The sequence below is a fragment of the Ranitomeya imitator genome, chromosome 6, assembly GCF_032444005.1.
Source record: "Ranitomeya imitator isolate aRanImi1 chromosome 6, aRanImi1.pri, whole genome shotgun sequence".
Lineage (NCBI taxonomy): Eukaryota > Metazoa > Chordata > Amphibia > Anura > Dendrobatidae > Ranitomeya > Ranitomeya imitator.
The window spans coordinates 245997423-246017334 of NC_091287.1; the positions used below are offsets into that span (position 1 = coordinate 245997423).

At 43.8% G+C, this 19912-nt stretch overlaps 1 protein-coding gene across 1 annotated transcript in view; it reads left to right on the top strand.

The window, feature by feature from the left end:
- LOC138642420 (dynein axonemal heavy chain 5-like) overlaps positions 1–19912 on the top strand; it is a 546381-nt gene that overhangs the window by 129865 nt on the left and 396604 nt on the right. Inside the window, exons 24-25 of the mRNA XM_069730567.1 lie at positions 12232–12355; positions 12901–13067. Of these exons, the coding sequence (XP_069586668.1) occupies positions 12232–12355; positions 12901–13067 (291 nt within the window). The remainder of the gene's footprint in view (positions 1–12231; positions 12356–12900; positions 13068–19912) is intronic.

Here is a 19912-nt window from a genome sequence, read left to right on the forward strand (position 1 = left end):
TGACCTTACATTTATCCCCATTTCATTTGCCATTTATCAGCCCAAGCTTCTAGTTAACATAAATCATCCTGTAATATAAAATTGTCCTCCTCCGTATTGATTACCCTGCAGAGTTTAGTGTCATCTGCAAATATTGAAATTCTACTCTGAATGCCCCCTACAAGGTCATTAATAAATATGTTAGAAAGAAGAGGGCCCAATACTGACCCCTGTGGTTCCCCACTGCTAACCGCTACCCAGTCCGAGTGTGCTCTATTAATAACCACCCTTTGTTTCCTATCCCTGAGCCAGCTCTCAACCCACTTGCACATATTTTCCCCTATCCCCATTATTCTCATTTTATGTATCAACCTTTTGTGTGGCACCGTATCAAAAGCTTTTGAAAAGTCCATATACACTACATCCACTGGGTTCCCTTGGTCCAATCCGGAACTTACCTCTTCATAGAAACTGATCAAATTAGTCTGACATGAACGGTCCCTAGTAAACCCGTGCTGATACTGGGTCATGAGGTTATTCATCTTCAGATACTCCAGTATAGCGTCCCTTAGAATGCCCTCCAGGATTTTACCCACAGTAGAGGTTAAGCTTACTGGCCTATAATTTCCGAGTTCAGTTTTTGTCCCCTTTTTGAATATTGGCACCACATTTGCTATACGCCAGTCCTGTGGCACAGACCCTGTTATTATGGAGTCTTTAAAGATTAAAAATAATGGTCTATCAATGACTGTACTTAATTCCTGCAGTACTCGAGGGTGTATCCCATCCAGGCCCGGAGATTTGTCAATTTTAGTGATTTTTAGACGCCGCCGCACTTCCTGCTGGGTTAAGCAGGTGACATTTAATTGGGAATTTTAATCACTAGACATTTTGTCTGCCATGGGATTTTCTTGTGTAAATACTGATGAAAAAAAGTCATTTAGCGTATTGGATTTTTCCTCATCCTCATCCACCATCTCACCCAGACTATTTTTAAGGGGGCCAACACTATCATTTTTTAGTTTCTTACTATTTATGTAGTTAAAGAATATTTTAGGATTATTTTTACTCTCTCTGGCAATGAGTCTCTCTGTCTCAATCTTTGCTGCCTTGATTTGCTTTTTACAGAATTTATTTAATTTTCTGTATTTATTTAATGCCTGCTCACTACCTACTTCCTTTAATTCTCTAAATGCTTTCTTTTTGTCACTTATTGCGCCCCTTACAGCTCTATTTAGCCATATTGGTTTCCTCCTATTTCTAGTATGTTTATTCCCATACGGTATATACTGTGCACAGGTCCTATCCAGGATCCTAATAAACGTCTCCCATGTTCTTTGTGTATTTTTGTGTCTCAGGATATCGTCCCAGTTAATTGCACCAAGATCCTCTCTCATCCATTGGAAATTTGCCCTCCTGAAGTTTAGTGTCCTTGTAACCCCTCTACTACACATCTTTTTAAAGGATACATGAAAACTTATTATTTTGTGATCGCTATTTCCCAAGTGACCCCCAACCCTTATATTTGATATGCGGTCTGGCCTGTTGGTTAATATTAGGTCTAGCAGTACCCCCCTTCTTGTTGGGTCCTGAACCAGTTGTGAAAGGTAATTGTCTCTCATACTTGTCAAAAACCGATTACCTTTGCTGGAACTGCAGGCTTCTGTTCCCCAATCTATTTCAGGGTAGTTGAAGTCCCCCATAATAATGACTTCTCCTTGAGTCGCAGCTTCATCTATTTGCTTTACGAGGATATTCTCCATTGCTTCCATTATTTTTGGAGATTTATAACAAACCCCTATCAGTAATTTATTATTTTTTCCCCCTCCCCTTATCTCCACCCACAAGGATTCTACATTTTCATTTAAATTCACCTATATTATCGCGCAGGATGGGTTTTAAGGACGATTTTACATATAGACACACCCCACCCCCTCGCTTATCTGTACGGTCATTTCTGAACAGGCTATAGCCCTGCAAGTTAACAGCCCAGTCATGGCTCTCATCCAACCACGTTTCAGATATTCCCACCATGTCATAATTATGCTCCAACAACATTAGTTCTAATTCGTCCATTTTGTTGGCGAGGCTTCTGGCATTAGTATACATGCACTTTATGTTCCTCTCTGTACTTCTATTTCTTAAATTATTAACTGTTCTGACCCCACCCCCCATGCCACCGCCACCCCCAACTTCCTTATTTGTGCCCAGGTCTCTGTCTGCACTATCTTCCCCTCCTATAAAATGAATACCCTCCCCCCCAATTCCTAGTTTAAACACTCCTCCAACCTTCTAGCCATTCTCTCCCCCAGCACAGCTGCACCCTCCCCATTGAGGTGCAGCCCGTCCCTAGCGTAGAACCTGTAGCCAACTGAGAAGTCGGCCCAGTTCTGCAGGAACCCAAACCCCTCTTTCCTACACCAATTCTTGAGCCACTTATTAACCTCCCTAATCTCCCGTTGCCTCTCTGGCGTGGCACGTGGTACCGGCAGTATTTCGGAAAATACCATGTTGGAGGTCCTTGCTTTCAGCTTGCAGCCTAATTCCCTGAAATCATCTTTAAGGACCTTCCACCTACCTCTAACTTTGTCATTAGTGCCAATGTGCACCATGACCGCTGGGTCCTCACCAGCCCCTCCCAATAATCTGTCCACCCGATCAGCGATGTGTCGGACTCGAGCGCCAGGTAGGCAGCACACCGTTCGACGATCCCTGTCTTTGTGACAGATTGCCCTATCTGTTCCCCTAATATTTGAGTCGCCCACTACCAGCACCTGTCTGGCCTGCCCTGCTCTCCTATTTCCCTCCTTACTGGAGCAGTCACTCCTCCGGCTTTCAGAGGACATGCCTGGCTGCAGCAGTGCTACCCCTGTACTGGCACCCCCCTCATCTGCCAACTTAGCAAACTTATTGGGGTGTTCCAGATCAGGACTAGCCTCCCTGGCACTCTTCCCTCTACCCCGCTTCCTAACTGTCACCCAGCTTGCTACTTCATTGTCCTGCAGCTCCATCCCACCATCCCCCCCCTCATCTGTCCCATTGAGCGTCTGCTCCGTGAGCAGAAGACTCCTCTCCATGTTGTCTATGGATCTCAGTGTTGCCAGCTGCACATTTAGATCCAGAATCTGGGCTTCCAAATGCACAACGTGCTCACATCTCGCACAGCAGTATGCACCCTCGATCGGCTGCTCAAGGACTGCATACATGTGGCAAGATGTGCACTGGATGGCATTAACAAGAGTGGAGCACATTTCCTAATGGGGATTGCACCAGACAGAACATTTCAATAAATAAATAAATAAATAAATAAATAAATACAAAGTATTAATACAAAACAGACAGCAATTCAGTAATTCCTCCCTTGGAAACTCCCTGACTCCAAAGTCACTGAATCACAAGTCACACTTACCGCCGTCCACACTTACACTCAGGTCACACTCAGCTCGCTCACACTCGCTATGCTGAAGATTTATAGATTTTTTTTTCTAGTTCCCCTCAACAGCAATCAACCTTGCTGTTCAAATGCACTTCCAAAAAGGACTTGAGCCCCAAACAGCTTCCCCTTATAAACCCTTAACTATGATCCCCCACCCTAAGTTAACCCTTATGAATATAGCTACCCCCAATTCAGCAACTCACACCAATTCACACAGGTATTTGTTAAAGGCCTTCCAAATACCTCTTCACTGAATCACAAGTCACACTTACCGCCGTCCACACTTACGCTCAGGTCACACTCAGCTCGCTCACACTCGCTATGCTGAAGATTTATAGATTTTTTTTTCTAGTTCCCCTCAACAGCAATCAACCTTGCTGTTCAAATGCACTTCCAAAAAGAACTTGAGCCCCAAACAGCTGCCCCTTATAAACCCTTAACTATGAGCCCCCACCCTAAGTTAACCCTTATGAATATAGCTACCCCCAATTCAGCAACTCACACCAATTCACACAGGTATTTGTTAAAGGCCTTCCAAATACCTCTTCACTGAATCACAAGTCACACTTACCGCCGTCCACACTTACGCTCAGGTCACACTCAGCTCGCTCACACTCGCTATGCTGAAGATTTATAGATTTTTTTTTTCTAGTTCCCCTCAACAGCAATCGATCTTGCTGTTCAAATGCACTTCCAGTATCCTGAGATGGGGTTCCACAGATTACAGTCCAACTTCTGGCAGCAGCGGGCAGTCATCGGTTTTACCTGCTGAGCCCCTAGTCCATAAACCTGTGCAGCTCAAGCAAAGAGAGCTGCCGAAATCTCAGTGTCATGCAGGGGCTGCTGTGCTCTGGCTGGCAGATAGGATCACAATTTAATGTCCTGCAGCCATCTCTTGTTTCCCTGCACGAGCGCAGTCTCTCTTTCAGCCAAGCGCATAGTGCTATACAATTTCACCATCCCACCCAAGTGTCCAGGAGAAGTCGGTCGCAGCATGTCGTGGCACTGATGCTTGGGGTGCAGAGTTCGCGGCGCACCCTACTGCACTCTCCTTGACGGTGGGAAACTAACTTTTGCTTTGTGTGCTTTCGGCTCTACTTCCAGTTTAAACACACCCTCTTGTCCCTGGTCATGGGGCCTGTCTGGTCCCCTATTACTTCCCCCGGACAACATGGGACGCAGCCTCGACAATTCCGGACCCAACTCAATGCAGGTACCCGCAGCCTGGTCCGCGTCCTTACACTTCTTCCATGTCTTCAGACAGGCACTGACACTGTGCCAGTGATAGAATCAGAGGCTGCTGGATGAAAGGGGGATCTGTGGAACACGACAGTTGTTCTTCTTGGCTAGCATGAGACGAAGCCACAAATCTTATTCATGGCCTTACCTTCCCAGCGCAAATGAGGCTAAACACCTCCTAACACCTAACACCCTCTATCAAGGTAAAAAAAAAACATGTCAGAATGCCGCTCAAGGTGCTTGCGACCTATGACGCAGCCTATGACTAAAAAGGCATGAAGTCAATTATTCATGGTTCTGGCAACTTTTGCTTTTCGTTTAAATGGTCTGTAGGTGACACACCACTCTTGGTCAACCATATGTTCATCAGTGGACACTGTGGACCAAATATTGTTATAGTCGTCTGCCAAAATCTTGTTAACTGTGTCATCATCAAAATGGGAATCAAGCGAGCTGATTTCACAGAAAAGGGGATTTTTTTTGGATGCTAGCATGTTGAGAGGGGTCCTTAGAACCCATTAGAAGTGACTTATCTGTAATCTTTTTACTGGGAATCATAGCAGAAAGTTGACCCAAAAGTGTTTCAAGAGCAGAACCTACACCTGCACCATCTCCTGACCCCAATCGTCAGAAAACTGGTACTCATATATACCTTGTGGAATAGATGGAACTGGAGCTATGTGGGTCTGACCATGCTTTGAGTGACAATGATCTGGAGTGTTTCTGTAAGATCTGGTATGTCGTCCAGTCCCACGACACGAACGCCTGCGGGACCTCACAATGCATCTGAAAATTTTTCTGTGGATGAAGGAGAGCACCAACTTGAGGATCTAGAGCCATTGGTTCACCTGTAGTATCTGGAGCTGCAAGATGGATGTCCTGCTATGCCTTCTAGCAGATCGATGGCGTTGATCAGGAAATTGTGGAGAGGGAAGGGGTGGTGGCATAGATGTAATGTCATTTAGTAATTGTGAGGGGACATCATGTTGTATTCATGGCAGTAAGAGACTCTTCTATAGAAGACCTACTACCCTGAGATCACATCAATAATACCATAGCACTGTGTGGCAGGAGAGAGGGAATTTTAATTTTTATAAATCATGCTACATTACCACTGGGACAGGGAAGGCTGGCAGCTGCTGCAGGAAAAATATGAAGGTGAGGGAGAATGGCTAAGTCAGGAATGCACCTGACATTGGCACGCTCACTCTGTGACATGATGAGTCCTGGTCTCCAGTAATCCAACGGGCGGACATGTATGGACCACTAGCCACCGGGGTAAAGTGTTCGACTTTCAAAAGTAGTAGCATCCTGCTCACTCATTATATGATTGAGCCAGGACTCTCCCTTCCTCTTGATACTGTCTCTCACAGCCAGGCTGTTGGCCATAGCATGCTACTCTTACCAGACCACAAACAGCCTCCGGGACCCACAATGTGAGAGGAGACAGAAAAGGAGCAGGGATCACCTTTTAAGGGTTGCATAGAAGGGAAGGAGAAAAGGGCTTACTGGTCTCAAAAATAAGAGTAGGATGGGACAAAAGCAATTAATACTTTAGAAAGTATAATATCTGATAATCCAAATTAGTATTAAACCAAGAAAAACAAAGAAAACTAATCTATCCAATAAACTTTATTAAACAAAATAAGGATAAAAGACTGACACAACACCCAGACCCCTCTAAATGGGGGTGGGTCAATTAAAAAACCTGGCCCAAAAAGATTATAAAGGGCAAAGGGTGGGAGGGACAACGGGGCCGATAGCAAAAACCCTACACGTCCCTACAAATATTCCCTGCCTGTCTGCGGAGGTTGGCACCCTCTTGGACGCAATATGGCGCCCCCGCTCACCGTCGACTCACCCTTAAGGCCCTATAAGTCCCTCTACATGTATAAAGATACTATACCACAAACAACACCCAATACATGGCCTAACCAAACTCGGGACCAAAAAAAAGAGAAAAAACACCAGGTAGTGATTCACCAGTAAAGACAAACGGTCTGACCGTACCAATCCCTAATGCTAAAGTATAACGCCTGAAACTAAGGCTAATACACCCTAAGGAGTCCCTAACCAAGTCTCCCTACCTGTCAGCGGAGGTTGGCGCCCTCTTGAACGCAAATGGCGCCCCCGCTCCTCGGCGGCTGCCCCTATTAACCCTGGCTGAATCCCTAAAAGAAGATATATCGGGATACTAAATACGGGTGGTGCCTTAGGGGCTATACTAGTGACCCAGATAAATAGGTCCCTATAGCTTGGTCAGACCCTAAAGATAAAGCAAATAGCAACAATACTTAAACCAATGCTTGCACGGCAATAGGAAAGATGTATATAACAGCTTAACGAATACAACTATATTATGATCACAGTTGGTAAAGTACTCGTATGCAAATACAATGGTTGCGGGGAAAAAAAAACAAAAACAAAAAAAAACACACAACTGGTGAAAAACATATAAACTTAAAAGGCCTGAAACACTTATCTGTGTTCAGGTCTCGCCTCTACGCGTTTCCCCCCCATGATGTGGTTCCTCAGGAGGCATATGGGAAAAAGAGATACTGTGTGAATAGATCACATCAGAGATACATGTTGTGCCTGGTTGCAGGTCCTGCAGGTTTTTTTTTTTTTTTTTCCCCGCAACCATTGTATTTGCATACGAGTACTTTACCAACTGTGATCATAATATAGTTGTATTCGTTAAGCTGTTATATACATCTTTCCTATTGCCGTGCAAGCATTGGTTTAAGTATTGTTGCTATTTGCTTTATCTTTAGGGTCTGACCAAGCTATAGGGACCTATTTATCTGGGTCACTAGTATAGCCCCTAAGGCACCACCCGTATTTAGTATCCCGATATATCTTCTTTTAGGGATTCAGCCAGGGTTAATAGGGGCAGCCGCCGAGGAGCGGGGGCGCCATTTGCGTTCAAGAGGGCGCCAACCTCCGCTGACAGGTAGGGAGACTCGGTTAGGGACTCCTTAGGGTGTATTAGCCTTAGTTTCAGGCGTTATACTTTAGCATTAGGGATTGGTACGGTCAGACCGTTTGTCTTTACTGGTGAATCACTACCTGGTGTTTTTCTCTTTTTTTTGGTCCCGAGTTTGGTTAGGCCATGTATTGGGTGTTGTTTGTGGTATAGTATCTTTATACATGTAGAGGGACTTATAGGGCCTTAAGGGTGAGTCGACGGTGAGCGGGGGCGCCATATTGCGTCCAAGAGGGTGCCAACCTCCGCAGACAGGCAGGGAATATTTGTAGGGACGTGTAGGGTTTTTGCTATTGGCCCCGTTGTCCCTCCCACCCTTTGCCCTTTATAATCTTTTTGGGCCAGGTTTTTTAATTGACCCACCCCCATTTAGAGGGGTCTGGGTGTTGTGTCAGTCTTTTATCCTTATTTTGTTTAATAAAGTTTATTGGATAGATTAGTTTTCTTTGTTTTTCTTCAATTAATACTTTACCAGAGCAGAGCAGTTGTAACATCCATGCCGGCATCTGTGCATGGCTTCCCATCTTACTCACTACTCAGGGCCATGCTGTGAGTTCTGTCCTCTGCCGACTCCTTGCTGTGGGCCTCATGTCCTTGCTTGCTGCATACTTCCTGGCTGTATGCTTAGGGCGGTGGCCCCGACACCTCCTGATTCTTCTAGAGACTTTGTGCAGACTCCTAATATGTCCCCAGCCTATTGCTGAGAGGCATCAGGTACTTAAGGCATCTCTACTCACTGGGAGATTCCTGATCAATGAACTTTCTCTGTTAGTGTCTTGCTGCTGAGTTACCAGGTCCTGTCCTGTATCTGCCTCCCTGGGGGCTGCATTCCCAGGCCCTTATCTGTGTTCTTGTGTCTCGTTTCTGCCATCCTGGGGGCTGTATACCCAGGCCTGAATACTTGTCCTGTACTAGTTCCTGTGTTTGTCCCTGTCTGAACTCTGGTCTATACCTGTACCTGTTTATATCCTTGCCTGTTGCCTTTCCCACTCAGCTGTGCATATCCTTATGTCCACTCCCTCTGCTCTACTCTGCTTGCCGCAACCTGCAGTTCCGCTCTGCTCCGTGCATTCTGCGGCTCTGCTCTACTCCCATTTTGTTTCCTGCGGCTCTGCCGTGCTCTCCACATCCTGCGGCTTTGCTCTGCTCTCGCTCTGTGCCCTGTGAGTCCTTGTCCTTCTAGTCTGAACTGGTCCCTTACAGTTCCTGTCCCTCCAGTCTGTACTGGTTCCTACCTGCTCCCTTATCCTACTTATACCTGCCTGTGTTCCTATCCTACCCGTTACGGTCCCTTTTCCTCTAGAATGCCAGCCGTGCCTGCCTGCTTGCCAGAGTGCCAGCCATGCCTGCCTGCCTGCCAGAGTGCAAGCCATGTCCACTTGCCCACCAGAGTGCCAGCCATGCCCATCTGCCTGCCAGATTGCCAGCAGTGCCCGCCTGCCTGCCAGAGTGCCAGCCGTGCCCGCCTGCCTGCCAGAGTGCCAGCTGTGCCTGCCTGCTAGAGTGCCAGCCATGCCCGCTAGAGTACCAGTCGTGCCCGTCTGTACTTGACCGAACCTGTCAATAGACTTTCATTCCCCAATGGGATCAGCTGCTACAGCCAGACACCGCCCTGGAGTGGTACCTGGCAGCTACCTGCTGCACAAGCCTAACCTCACCACTAGAGGCTCCAGTGAACACTAAGGTAGCTGCTTAGTCATGCCCCTCCAGGGTAGTCTGGTTTGTGGCACAGTGGGGCCACAATCCTCTCTTGTGCCACCCAGTCCAGATGTGAGTGTCACAGCAGTCAGGGGCACTTTCTTTAACTACTGTGCCCTATATCCTATCCTTTGCAATGTCAACCACAGACAGAACACGGATTTCACACTAATATCATCTGTGTGCTGTCACTGATATAGACGGACCCATAGGTATGAAAGAGTCCTATTGCAATGCTGAGCATAATAGCCATGGAAATTGCTATAAATTAAATGGTGAGTTTGCTGTAGTAAGATGTGCCAAACGCATTGACCCCTTCACGACATATAACGTACAGTTGCATAATATGTTGTGTCCCTGCCCTTGATGTGGGCTTGCATTTATTCAGCCATCATCTGCCTCTAACGGGTGGAACAGATCTCTGCCGGTGGCTGTTAACATGTTAAATGCTGCTGTCGATCTGTAACCCCAATAGGGGGTCATATCATTACATGTGCCCTTCTCTGTGCCCATGATGTAATTGTGGGATGCCGATGAGTGGCAATGACAGCCTAGGGCTGCTGAAGAACCCCATGCCTGTCATTACGGTCCTCCTGTGAAAGCCATCGTTTAGCTGGCGTTCATATAAGATCATGATATTAGCGATATGTATAGTACTTGCAATCAGATGATTGCAGCTTCAAATCCCCTAAGGAAAATAGCAAATACAGTAAAAAGTGAGAAAAAAAATGTTCTTAAAAATATAAAAAAACAACAAAAAAATAAAATTCTAATCACCCACCTTTTTTCCCTATTGAAAAATAAATAGAATAGAAACACATATTTTGTATCGCCACGTTCAAAAAAGTCCCATATCCTAAAAATTGAAAGCATTATGGGGAAATGGTGAGAAAAGCAAAATTTACAGGTTGTAAATTATGCGTAAGATAAGTAGCGTGAAGGTAAATTACTTGTTTGGTGTACATAGAATTGTACATGTGATATGTGTAGCCTCTTATATGCGTTCATACAATAGTGCATTTAGGGTTAAATGTTTGTGACCACTTCTGGTACTAGGTTAAACCCAAGCACGTGAATCAAGTTGTAGCATATAAATAGATAAATCACTGTACACCTGTGAAATGCTATTCAGTGTTGTTGTACTGATAACAGAAATGCAGTTGTCCATTAAGAGGACACAATGACTATGAACACTCACTGCAGCTATAACGATCCCGTAGGAGGAATGGTGCAGGGGTCCGTAAGCACTCACTGTGGTTGCGATGATCCCATGGAAGAGCGGTGCAGGGGTGGAACACTGAGGCATGAGATCTTGTGAAAGCTCCCAAGGAGTCCCGGCCGGAGGCTCACCTGGCGCTTCTGCTGGACTGTGTATGGAAGCAAGCAGCGTGTGACGCTACGCTGCTGGGTATGGTGATCTCAAGGGGCGGTACTTCCCTTATGCATTTCGGACACAGAGTTGTCTCCTTCGTCAGAGGGCATTCAGGAGATGCAGCTAGTTAAATTACCTTTTTTCTTCTTTTTTGTGTCCAATGCTATAGATCCATCTAGCACAATGTAAAAAGTACTACTTGTCTTGCAAAAAACATGCTCTCATATGCCTATGTGAATAGAAAAATAAAAAAGTTATGGCTCTTGCAAAAAGGGAGGAAGAAAACAAAAATGAAAAAATGGAAAATAGCCCGGTCATGATGGGATTAAGAGCCATTCTCTTCTTGGCACATTATGGAACTGCAGTGTGTTACCGCAATAAATGCACACCAGTAATTACAAATGTGCTGGAAAATAAGATTGCGATCTTACTAGTAGTTTTAAGTGTGAAAACTAGCAAAAACTGCATAATGGAGTCTAATAATGTAGAAAGTTGTTTATATCCAAATAACTTATTTTTTAATAAAAATTTTGATACACCAAAAAAATTAAACCTTTTTTTGTGCTGAATATGGGAAAATATTCTTACCTCTACAGCATTTACTTAATTTCATGTTCCCATGGAAGCACTACTTTTTCTGTAAATTTTCTGCAAGTATATGCAGCAACAAAAGAAACGAAATCTGCTCTGTTTAGTGCATTTTTGTTGCTTTTTTAGTGTTTCCCTTTTTTGTGTAGATTTGATGTCATACTGTAATGCATTTTTTAGTGTAGAGATGCTGCAATTCCGCACTTTAAAAAAAAAAAAAAAAAAACGCAGTTGCATTTTTCTATTCATTATTCTTAGGCTTCCCATAATAGTTTTTTGGGAAAATCACACCACATGCTAGTTCCGCAGCATTTTTAAACTTATAGAGCCATGAGGTTTCTTAAAATCATATCCACTTTACTGGAACTAACAAATACAAGAGATCTTCCGCACAAAAAACGCAGCAAAAATACCAACTGCATTTACGCTATGTGGGAATGTGACCTAATTCTGTCAATCAGAGTTATAAGGGTTATGAACAAGCAGTGTCCCTGAAGGTGCACCATAAATTTAATGGGATCACTCGCCTTGACAAAGTTGCACATGTTCACTAGGAAAAAGTAACATTTTTCAAACTGCAAATGGTCTTGTACATTGGCTGGAAGACTTCACAGGCTAACATTTCATTTATCAGGGCATTAATTCATGGACCAATCATTCACGCAAGCCTGCATACAAGGACTTCTAGATTGAAGGTCAATCAATCAAACTAGACAACCATTATTAACTGACCAGTCTCCAACATTGGACAGTCATAATTCTTGGACTCTTCAAGGTCTACAGAGAATACGATTATTGATATCTGACGGCTAACACATTAGTTGGATGTAACAGGGATTTAGCTATTTTTTTTTTCTTTTATGCTGTTTAGTTAGTATCATATGCTATGCCTTCTAATCCACTGCTTTTGTTTTTACTTTTTTCTTCTTTTAGCCTTCTTTTGCCTGTTTGCACCTAGATGCTAAGCAGAAAACTCGCTGCCAAGAATGTCTGTCTTGTAGTTACTATAATGTGATGGGTCATTTGTGTCAGAAAAACACGGATTCTCTTGTCAAATGTAAGTTGTTCTTTTTCTAATTACTTTTGATACTGCTTGACCATAATATAATTTTTTATATGCATATTTTTTTTCAATAGTTTTTGCCTCCCAGTACTGTTTTATATTTTACCAGGCATAATTGCTTCAAAATTTGGCAATCCAATTAGTTCAGGGACAATAACAACATTATATGGTGATCTTTTAATAGTTGTAGCTTGGATAAATGATAGTTCCTGGCCATTTGAAGTATGTTCATAACATCCATAAATGGTTATAAAAATTGCAAAAGAAGTAAAATAATATTAATTGAAAATGTAGCAGAATGTAGAGCCAAAAAATTATCCATCCATAGAATGTATGGTTTCTTATACAGTATAATTGATGTAAGTAAAAAAGGAAAAGGAAATGGACAGTTAAGAGAGATTCCTGTGAGTTGGATCTTAAAATCTCAAAGAATGTAAGATCCAAAGAAAGAATGTTAATAAAATTGTCTTATTTTCACACACCTGCAGAGTGTCCTCTGTTTTATTTTCCTACTAACTTTTTCCTTTTGAATGTTTTAGGTACAAAAGTGTCTTTAGATATCTTGAAACGACGATTACATACTGTCAGTTCCAAATACCAGACATCAAAGTTTGTGAAGGACCAAACCACAAATCCATTATTCAAGGCTGAGATTCACCTTGCTATCCCAAACGTTGTCATGCGACCTAGCCTGGAGGATATACAAGTAAGAAAAATTGTTTTCTCCCCTGCTGTCTATTACAGGAATCTTGCAAGTCAACAAGGAGTTCTGTGAGCATACAAAAGCACAGGGCTTTGGCCAAGTGCATTTATATGGGTCATTGAACTCCAAGCTGACTTCTAATTTTCTTTCTAAGTTTTTCCTTATGTTACACTTACTAACTGCTAAAAAACCTTTTGTTCAAAAGTTCACCTTAGACTAATGTCAGTCAAACCCACCGATATCGTCACTCTAGTATGTATGGGGGGATTCCGACTCTATCCCGACATCAACTGTTGGGAGACAGAGATATCTGGAACATCGGATTTTGAACAGCTGATTCTTTTGTTCTTTGGGTGATAATCTTCTACCACAGGAGTTTAGCAGCAGTTCTCACACTGAACCAAGTGTTCTTGTTTTTGGTGGACTTGGGAGACTTGGCTGTCGGCCAAATGATCGGTTGGCAGGCAGCAATCTACTGTGTATGGGGGGTGTAAAATGTGGGGTGTGATTTATCCCCAGTGTGTATTGAGATATTTGCAATGTCTGAGTTATGCATTATGATTTATTATTATAGTGTTACAGGAAAGAAATATATCTTGGTACCGTGTTAGCCAGTAGATAGAAAAATATTTAGAATTGAGAGTCCTCAGTGGTTGATACCTTTTACTGGCTAACTGAAAAGATGGTAACAAATTGAAAGCTTTCGAGACTACATACGTCTCTTCATCAGGCAAAGACTAAGTCTAAGAAGACTAAAGGTACCGTCACACTGAACGATATCGCTAGCGATCTGTGACGTTGCAGCATCCTGGCTAGCGATATCGTTGAGTTTGACAGGCAGCAGCGATCAGGATCCTGCTGTGACATCGTTAGTCGGAGCAGAAAGTCCAGAACTTTATTTTGTCACTGGATCTCCCGCAGACATCGCTGAAAAAAAAACAAACACTACATACTTACATTCTGGTGTCTGTCCCCCGGCGCTGTGCTTTCCTGCACTGGCTGTGAGCGCCGGCTGGCCGTAAAGCACAGAGGTGACTTCACCGCTCTGCTTTCCGGCTGGCCGGCGCTGACAGTGCAGGAAAGCAGAACGCCGGGGGACAGACACTGGAATGTAAGTATGTAGTGTTTTTTTTTACATTTACGCTGGTAACCAGGGTAAACATCGGGTTACTAAGCGCGGCCCTGCGCTTAGTAACCTGATGTTTACCCTGGTTACCAGGGGACCGGCATCGTTGGTCACTGGAGAGCTGTCTGTGTGACATCTCTCCAGCGACCAAACAGCGACGCTGCAGCGATCGGGATCGTTGTCTAGATCGCTGCAGCGTCGCTAAATGTGACGGTACCTTTTGTCTTCATCAGGCAAGGACTATTATAGTGTGTATTATGATGCAAATCAGACTGCACACTAAACTAATACAGTCAATGACCTTATTTAATCCCTTTCGAACATTAGTCATACTGGTAGACCCTATTTGCAAATGAGTTTTCACAAATGGCTTACCTTGGCTGACAGTCAAACTCTTGCACCAATCCTGGCTGTTTAAAGGGAATCTGTCATCCCAAAATTTGCCTATAAGCTAAGGCCACCGGCATCAGGGCACGGGCTTATCTACAGCGTTCTGTAATGCTGTCGATAAGCCCCCAATGTAACCTGCAAGTGAAGAAAAAGAAGTTACATTATACTCACCCAGGGGCGGTCCTGATGCGGTCCAGTCTGATCGGCGATTACGTCGTCTTCTTTGCTGCCTGCCGCGGCTCCTGCGCAGGCGTACTTTGTCAGCTCGCGGCCGGGTGTCAGCTGCCTATCGCAGCTGACATCCGCCACTATGTGCCAGGAGCGGTCACGGACCGCCCCCGGCACACTAACCCCTGGCACACCGCGATCAAAGATGATCGCGATGTGCCGGCGGTGCAGGGAAGCACCGCGCAGGGAGGGGGCTCCCTGCGGGCTTCCCTGAGCCCCCCGCAGCAACGAGATGTGATCACGTTGCTGCGAGGGTCTTACCTCTCTCCCTCCCTGCTCGAGCCCCGGATCCAAGATGGCCGCGGATCCGGGTCCTGCAGGGAGGGAGGTGGCTTCACAGAGCCTGCTCAGAGCAGGCACTGTGAAGGCTGCAGCGCTGCATGTCAGATCAGTGATCTGACAGAGTGCTGTGCAAACTGTCAGATCACTGATCTGTGATGTCCCCCCCCTGGGACAAAGTAAAAAAGTAAAAAAAAAAATTTTCAAATGTGTAAAAAAAAATAAAAAAAAAAAAATTCCAAAATAATGAAAAAAAAAAAAAAAATATTATTCCCATAAATACATTTCTTTATCTAAATAAAAACAAACAAACAATAAAAGTACACATATTTAGTATCACCGCGTCCGTAACGGCCCGACCTATAAAACTGGCCCACTAGTTAACCCCTTCAGTAAACACCGTAAGAAAAAAAAAAAAAACGAGGCAAAAAACAACGCTTTATTATCATACCGCCGAACAAAAAGTGGAATAACACGCGATCAAAAAGACAGATATAAATAACCATGGTACTGCTGAAAACGTCATCTTGTCCCGCAAAAAACGAGCCTCCATACAGCATCATCAGCAAAAAAATAAAAAAGTTATAGTCCTGAGAATAAAGCGATGCCAAAATAATTATTTTTTCTATAAAATAGTTTTTATCGTATAAAAGCGCCAAAACATAAAAAAATGATATGAATGAGGTGTCGCTGTAATCGTACTGACCCGAAGAATAAAACTGCTTTATCAATTTTACCAAACGCGGAACGGTATAAACGCCTCCCCCAAAAGAAATTCATGAATAGCTGGTTTTTGGTCATTCTGCCTCACAAAAATCGGAATGAAAAGCGATCAAAAAATGTCACGTGCCCGAAAATGTTACCAATAAAAACGTCAACTCGTCCCGCAAAAAACAAGACCTCATATGACTCTGTGGACCAAAATATAGAAAAATTATAGCTCTCAAAATGTGGTAACGCAAAAAATATTTTTTGCAATAAAAAGCGTCTTTCAGTGTGTGACGGCTGCCAATCATAAAAATCCGCTAAAAAACCCGCTATAAAAGTAAATCAAACCCCCCTTCATCACCCCCTTAGTTAGGAAAAAATTAAAAAAATGTATTTATTTCCATTTTCCCATTAGGGCTAGGGTTAGAGTTAGGGCTAGGCTTAGGGCTAGGGTTAGGGCTAGGGTTAGGGCTAGGGTTAGGGCTAGGGTTAGGGTTAGGGTTAGGGCTAGGGTTAGGGTTAGGGTTAGGGCTAGGGTTAGGGTTAGGGTTAGGGCTAGGGCTAGGGCTAGGGTTAGGGCTAGGGTTAGGGTTAGGGCTAGGGTTAGGGCTAGGGTTAGGGCTAGGGTTAGGGCTAGGGTTAGGGTTAGGGCTAGGATTAGGGTTAGGGTTAGGGCTAGGGCTACAGTTTGGGTTGGGGCTAAAGTTACAGTTAGGGTTTAGATTACATTTACGGTTGGGAATAGGGTTGGGATTAGGGTTAGGGGTGTGTCTGGGTTAGAGGTGTGGTTAGGGTTACTGTTGGGATTAGGGTTAGGGATGTGTTTGGATTAGGGTTTCAGTTATAATTGTGGGGTTTCCACTGTTTAGGCACATCAGGGGCTCTCCAAACGCGACATGGCGTCCGATCTCAATTCCAGCCAATTCTGCGTTGAAAAAGTAAAACAGTGCTTCTTCCCTTCCGAGCTCTCCCGTGTGCCCAAACAGGGGTTTACCCCAACATATGGAGTATCAGCGTACTCAGGACAAATAGGACAACAACTTTTGGGGTCCAATTTCTCCTGTTACCCTTGGGAAAATACAAAACTCGGGGCTAAAACATATTTTTTGTGGGAAAAAAAAGGATTTTTTATTTTCACGGCTCTGCGTTATAAACTGTAGTGAAACACTTGGGGGTTCAAAGTTCTCACAACACATCTAGATTAGTTCCCTGGGGGGTCTAGTTTCCAATATGGGGTCACTTGTGGGGGGTTTCTACTGTTTAGGTACATTAGGGGTTCTGCAAACGCAATGTGACGTCTGCAGACCATTCCATCTAAGTCTGCATTCCAAATGGCGCTCCTTCCCTTCCGAGCTCTGCCATGCGCTCAAACGGTGGTTTCCCCCAACATACGGGGTATCAGCGTATTCAGGACAAATTGGACAACAACTTTTGGGGTCGAATTTCTCCTCTTACCCTCGGAAAAATACAAAACTGGGGGCTAAAAAATAATTTTGGGGGGAAAGATTTTTTTTTTTAATTTTCACGGCTCTGCGTTACAAACTGTAGTGAAACACTTGGGGGTTCAAAGCTATCACAACACATCTAGATGAGTTCCTTAGGGGGTCTAGTTTCCAAAATGGTGTCACTTGTGGGAGGTTTCTACTGTTTAGGTACATTAGGGGCTCTGCAAATGCAATGTTACACCTGCAGACCATTCCATCTAATTCCACATTCCAAATGGAGCTCCTTCCCTTCCGAGCCCTCCCATGCGCCCAAACAGTGGTTCCCCCCCACATACGGGGTATCAGCGTATTCAGGACAAATTGGACAACAAATTGTGGGGTCGAATTTCTCCTGTTACCCTCGGGAAAATACAAAACTGGGGGCTAAAAAATAATTTTTGTGGGAAAAAATTTTTGTTTTATTTTTACGGCTCTCCATTATAAACTTCTGTGAAGCCCTTGGTGGGTCAAAGCGCTCAGCACACATCTAGATAAGTTCCTTAGGGGGTCTACTTTCCAAAATGGTGTCACTTGTGGGGGGTTTCTACTGTTTAGGTACATTAGGGGCTCTGCAAACGCAATGTGACACCTGCAGACCATTCCATCTAAGTCTGCATTCAAATGGCACTCCTTCCCTTCTGAGCCCTCCCATGTGCCCAAACAGTGGTTCCCCCCACATATGGTGTATCATCGCACTCAGGACAAATTGGGCAACAAAGTTTGGGGTCCAATTTCTCCTGTTACCCTCAGGAAAATACAAAACTGGGGGCTAAAAAAATAATTTTTGTGGGAAAAAAATTTTGTTTTATTTTTACGGCTCTGCATTATAAACTTCTGTGAAGCACTTGGTGGGTCAAAGTGCTCACCACACCTCTAGATAAGTTCCTTAGGGGGTCTACTTTCCAAAATGGTGTCACTTGTGGGGGGTTTCAATGTTTAGCCACATCAGGGGCTCTCCAAACGAAACATGGCGTCCCATCTCAATTCCAGTCAATTTTGCTTTGAAAAGTCAAACGGCGCTCCTTCCCTTCCGAGCTCTCCCATCCGCCCAAACAGTGGTTTACCCCCACATATGGGGTATCAGCGTACTCAGGACAAATTGTACAACAACTTTTGGGGTCCAATTTCTTCTCTTACTCTTGGGAAAAAAAAAATTGGGGGCGAAAAGATAATTTTTGTGAAAAAATATGATTTTTTATTTTTACGGTTCTACATTATAAACTTCTGTGAAGCACTTGGTGGGTCAAAGTGCTCACCACTCCTCTAGATAAGTTCCTTAGGGGGTCTACTTTCCAAAATGGTGTCACTTGTGGGGGGTTTCAATGTTTAGCCACATCAGGGGCTCTCCAAACGAAACATGGCGTCCCATCTCAATTCCAGTCAATTTTGCATTGAAAAGTCAAATGGCGCTCCTTCGCTTCCGAGCTCTGCCATGCGCCCAAACAGTGGTTTACCCCCACATGTGGGGTATTGGCATACTCAGGACAAATTGTACAACAATGTTTGGGGTCCATTTTCTCCTGTTACCCTTGGTAAAATAAAACAATTTGGAGCTGAATTGAATTTTTTGTGAAAAAAAGTTAAATGTTCATTTTTATTTAAACATTCAAAAAATTCCTGTGAAGCACCAGAAGGGTTAATAAACTTCTTGAATATGGTTTTGAGCACCTTGAGGGGTGTAGTTTTTAGAATGGTGTCACACTTGGGTATTTTCTATCATATAGACCCCTCAAAATGACTTCAAATGAGATGTGGTCCCTAAAATAAAATGGTGTTGTAGAAATGAGAAATTGCTGGTCAACTTTTAACCCTTATAACTCCCTAACAAAAAAAAATTTTGGTTCCAAAATTGTGCTGATGTAAAGTAGACATGTGGGAAATGTTACTTATTAAGTATTTTGTGTGACATATCTCTGTGATTTAATTGCATAAAAATTCAAAGTTGGAAAATTGCGAAATTTTCATAATTTTCGCCAAATTTCCGTTTTTTTCACAAATAAACGCAGGTACTATCAAAGAATTTTTACCATTGTCATGAAGTACAATATGTCATGAGAAAACAATGTCAGAATCACCAGGATCCATTGAAGCGTTCCAGAGTTATAACCTCATAAAGGGACAGTGGTCAGAATTGTAAAAATTGGCCCGGTCATTAACGTGCAAACCACCCTTGGGGGTAAAGGGGTTAAGGTACCTTCACACTCAGCAACTTTACAACGAGAACGACAACGATCTGTGACGTTGCAGTGTCCTGGATAGCGATCTCGTTGTGTGTCTCGTTATGATCTGGATACCGCTGTGCCATCGCTGGTCGGAGCTAGAAGTCCAGAACTTTATTTCGTTGTCAGGTCGACGTGTATCGTCATGTTTGACAGCAAAAGCAACGATGCCAGCAATGTTTTACATGGAGCTAACAACCAGCGAGAACGATAAGTGAGTCGCCGTTACGTCACTGGATCGCTCCTGCATCGTTCTGGAGTTGCTGTGTTTGACGTCTCTACAGCGACCTAAACAGCGACGCTCCAGTGATCGGCTCGTTGTCTATATCGTTGCAGCATCGCTGAGTGTGACGGTACCTTTAGACAATTATATAGTAGATTATTTATATAGCATGATACAATGAGATAATGGGA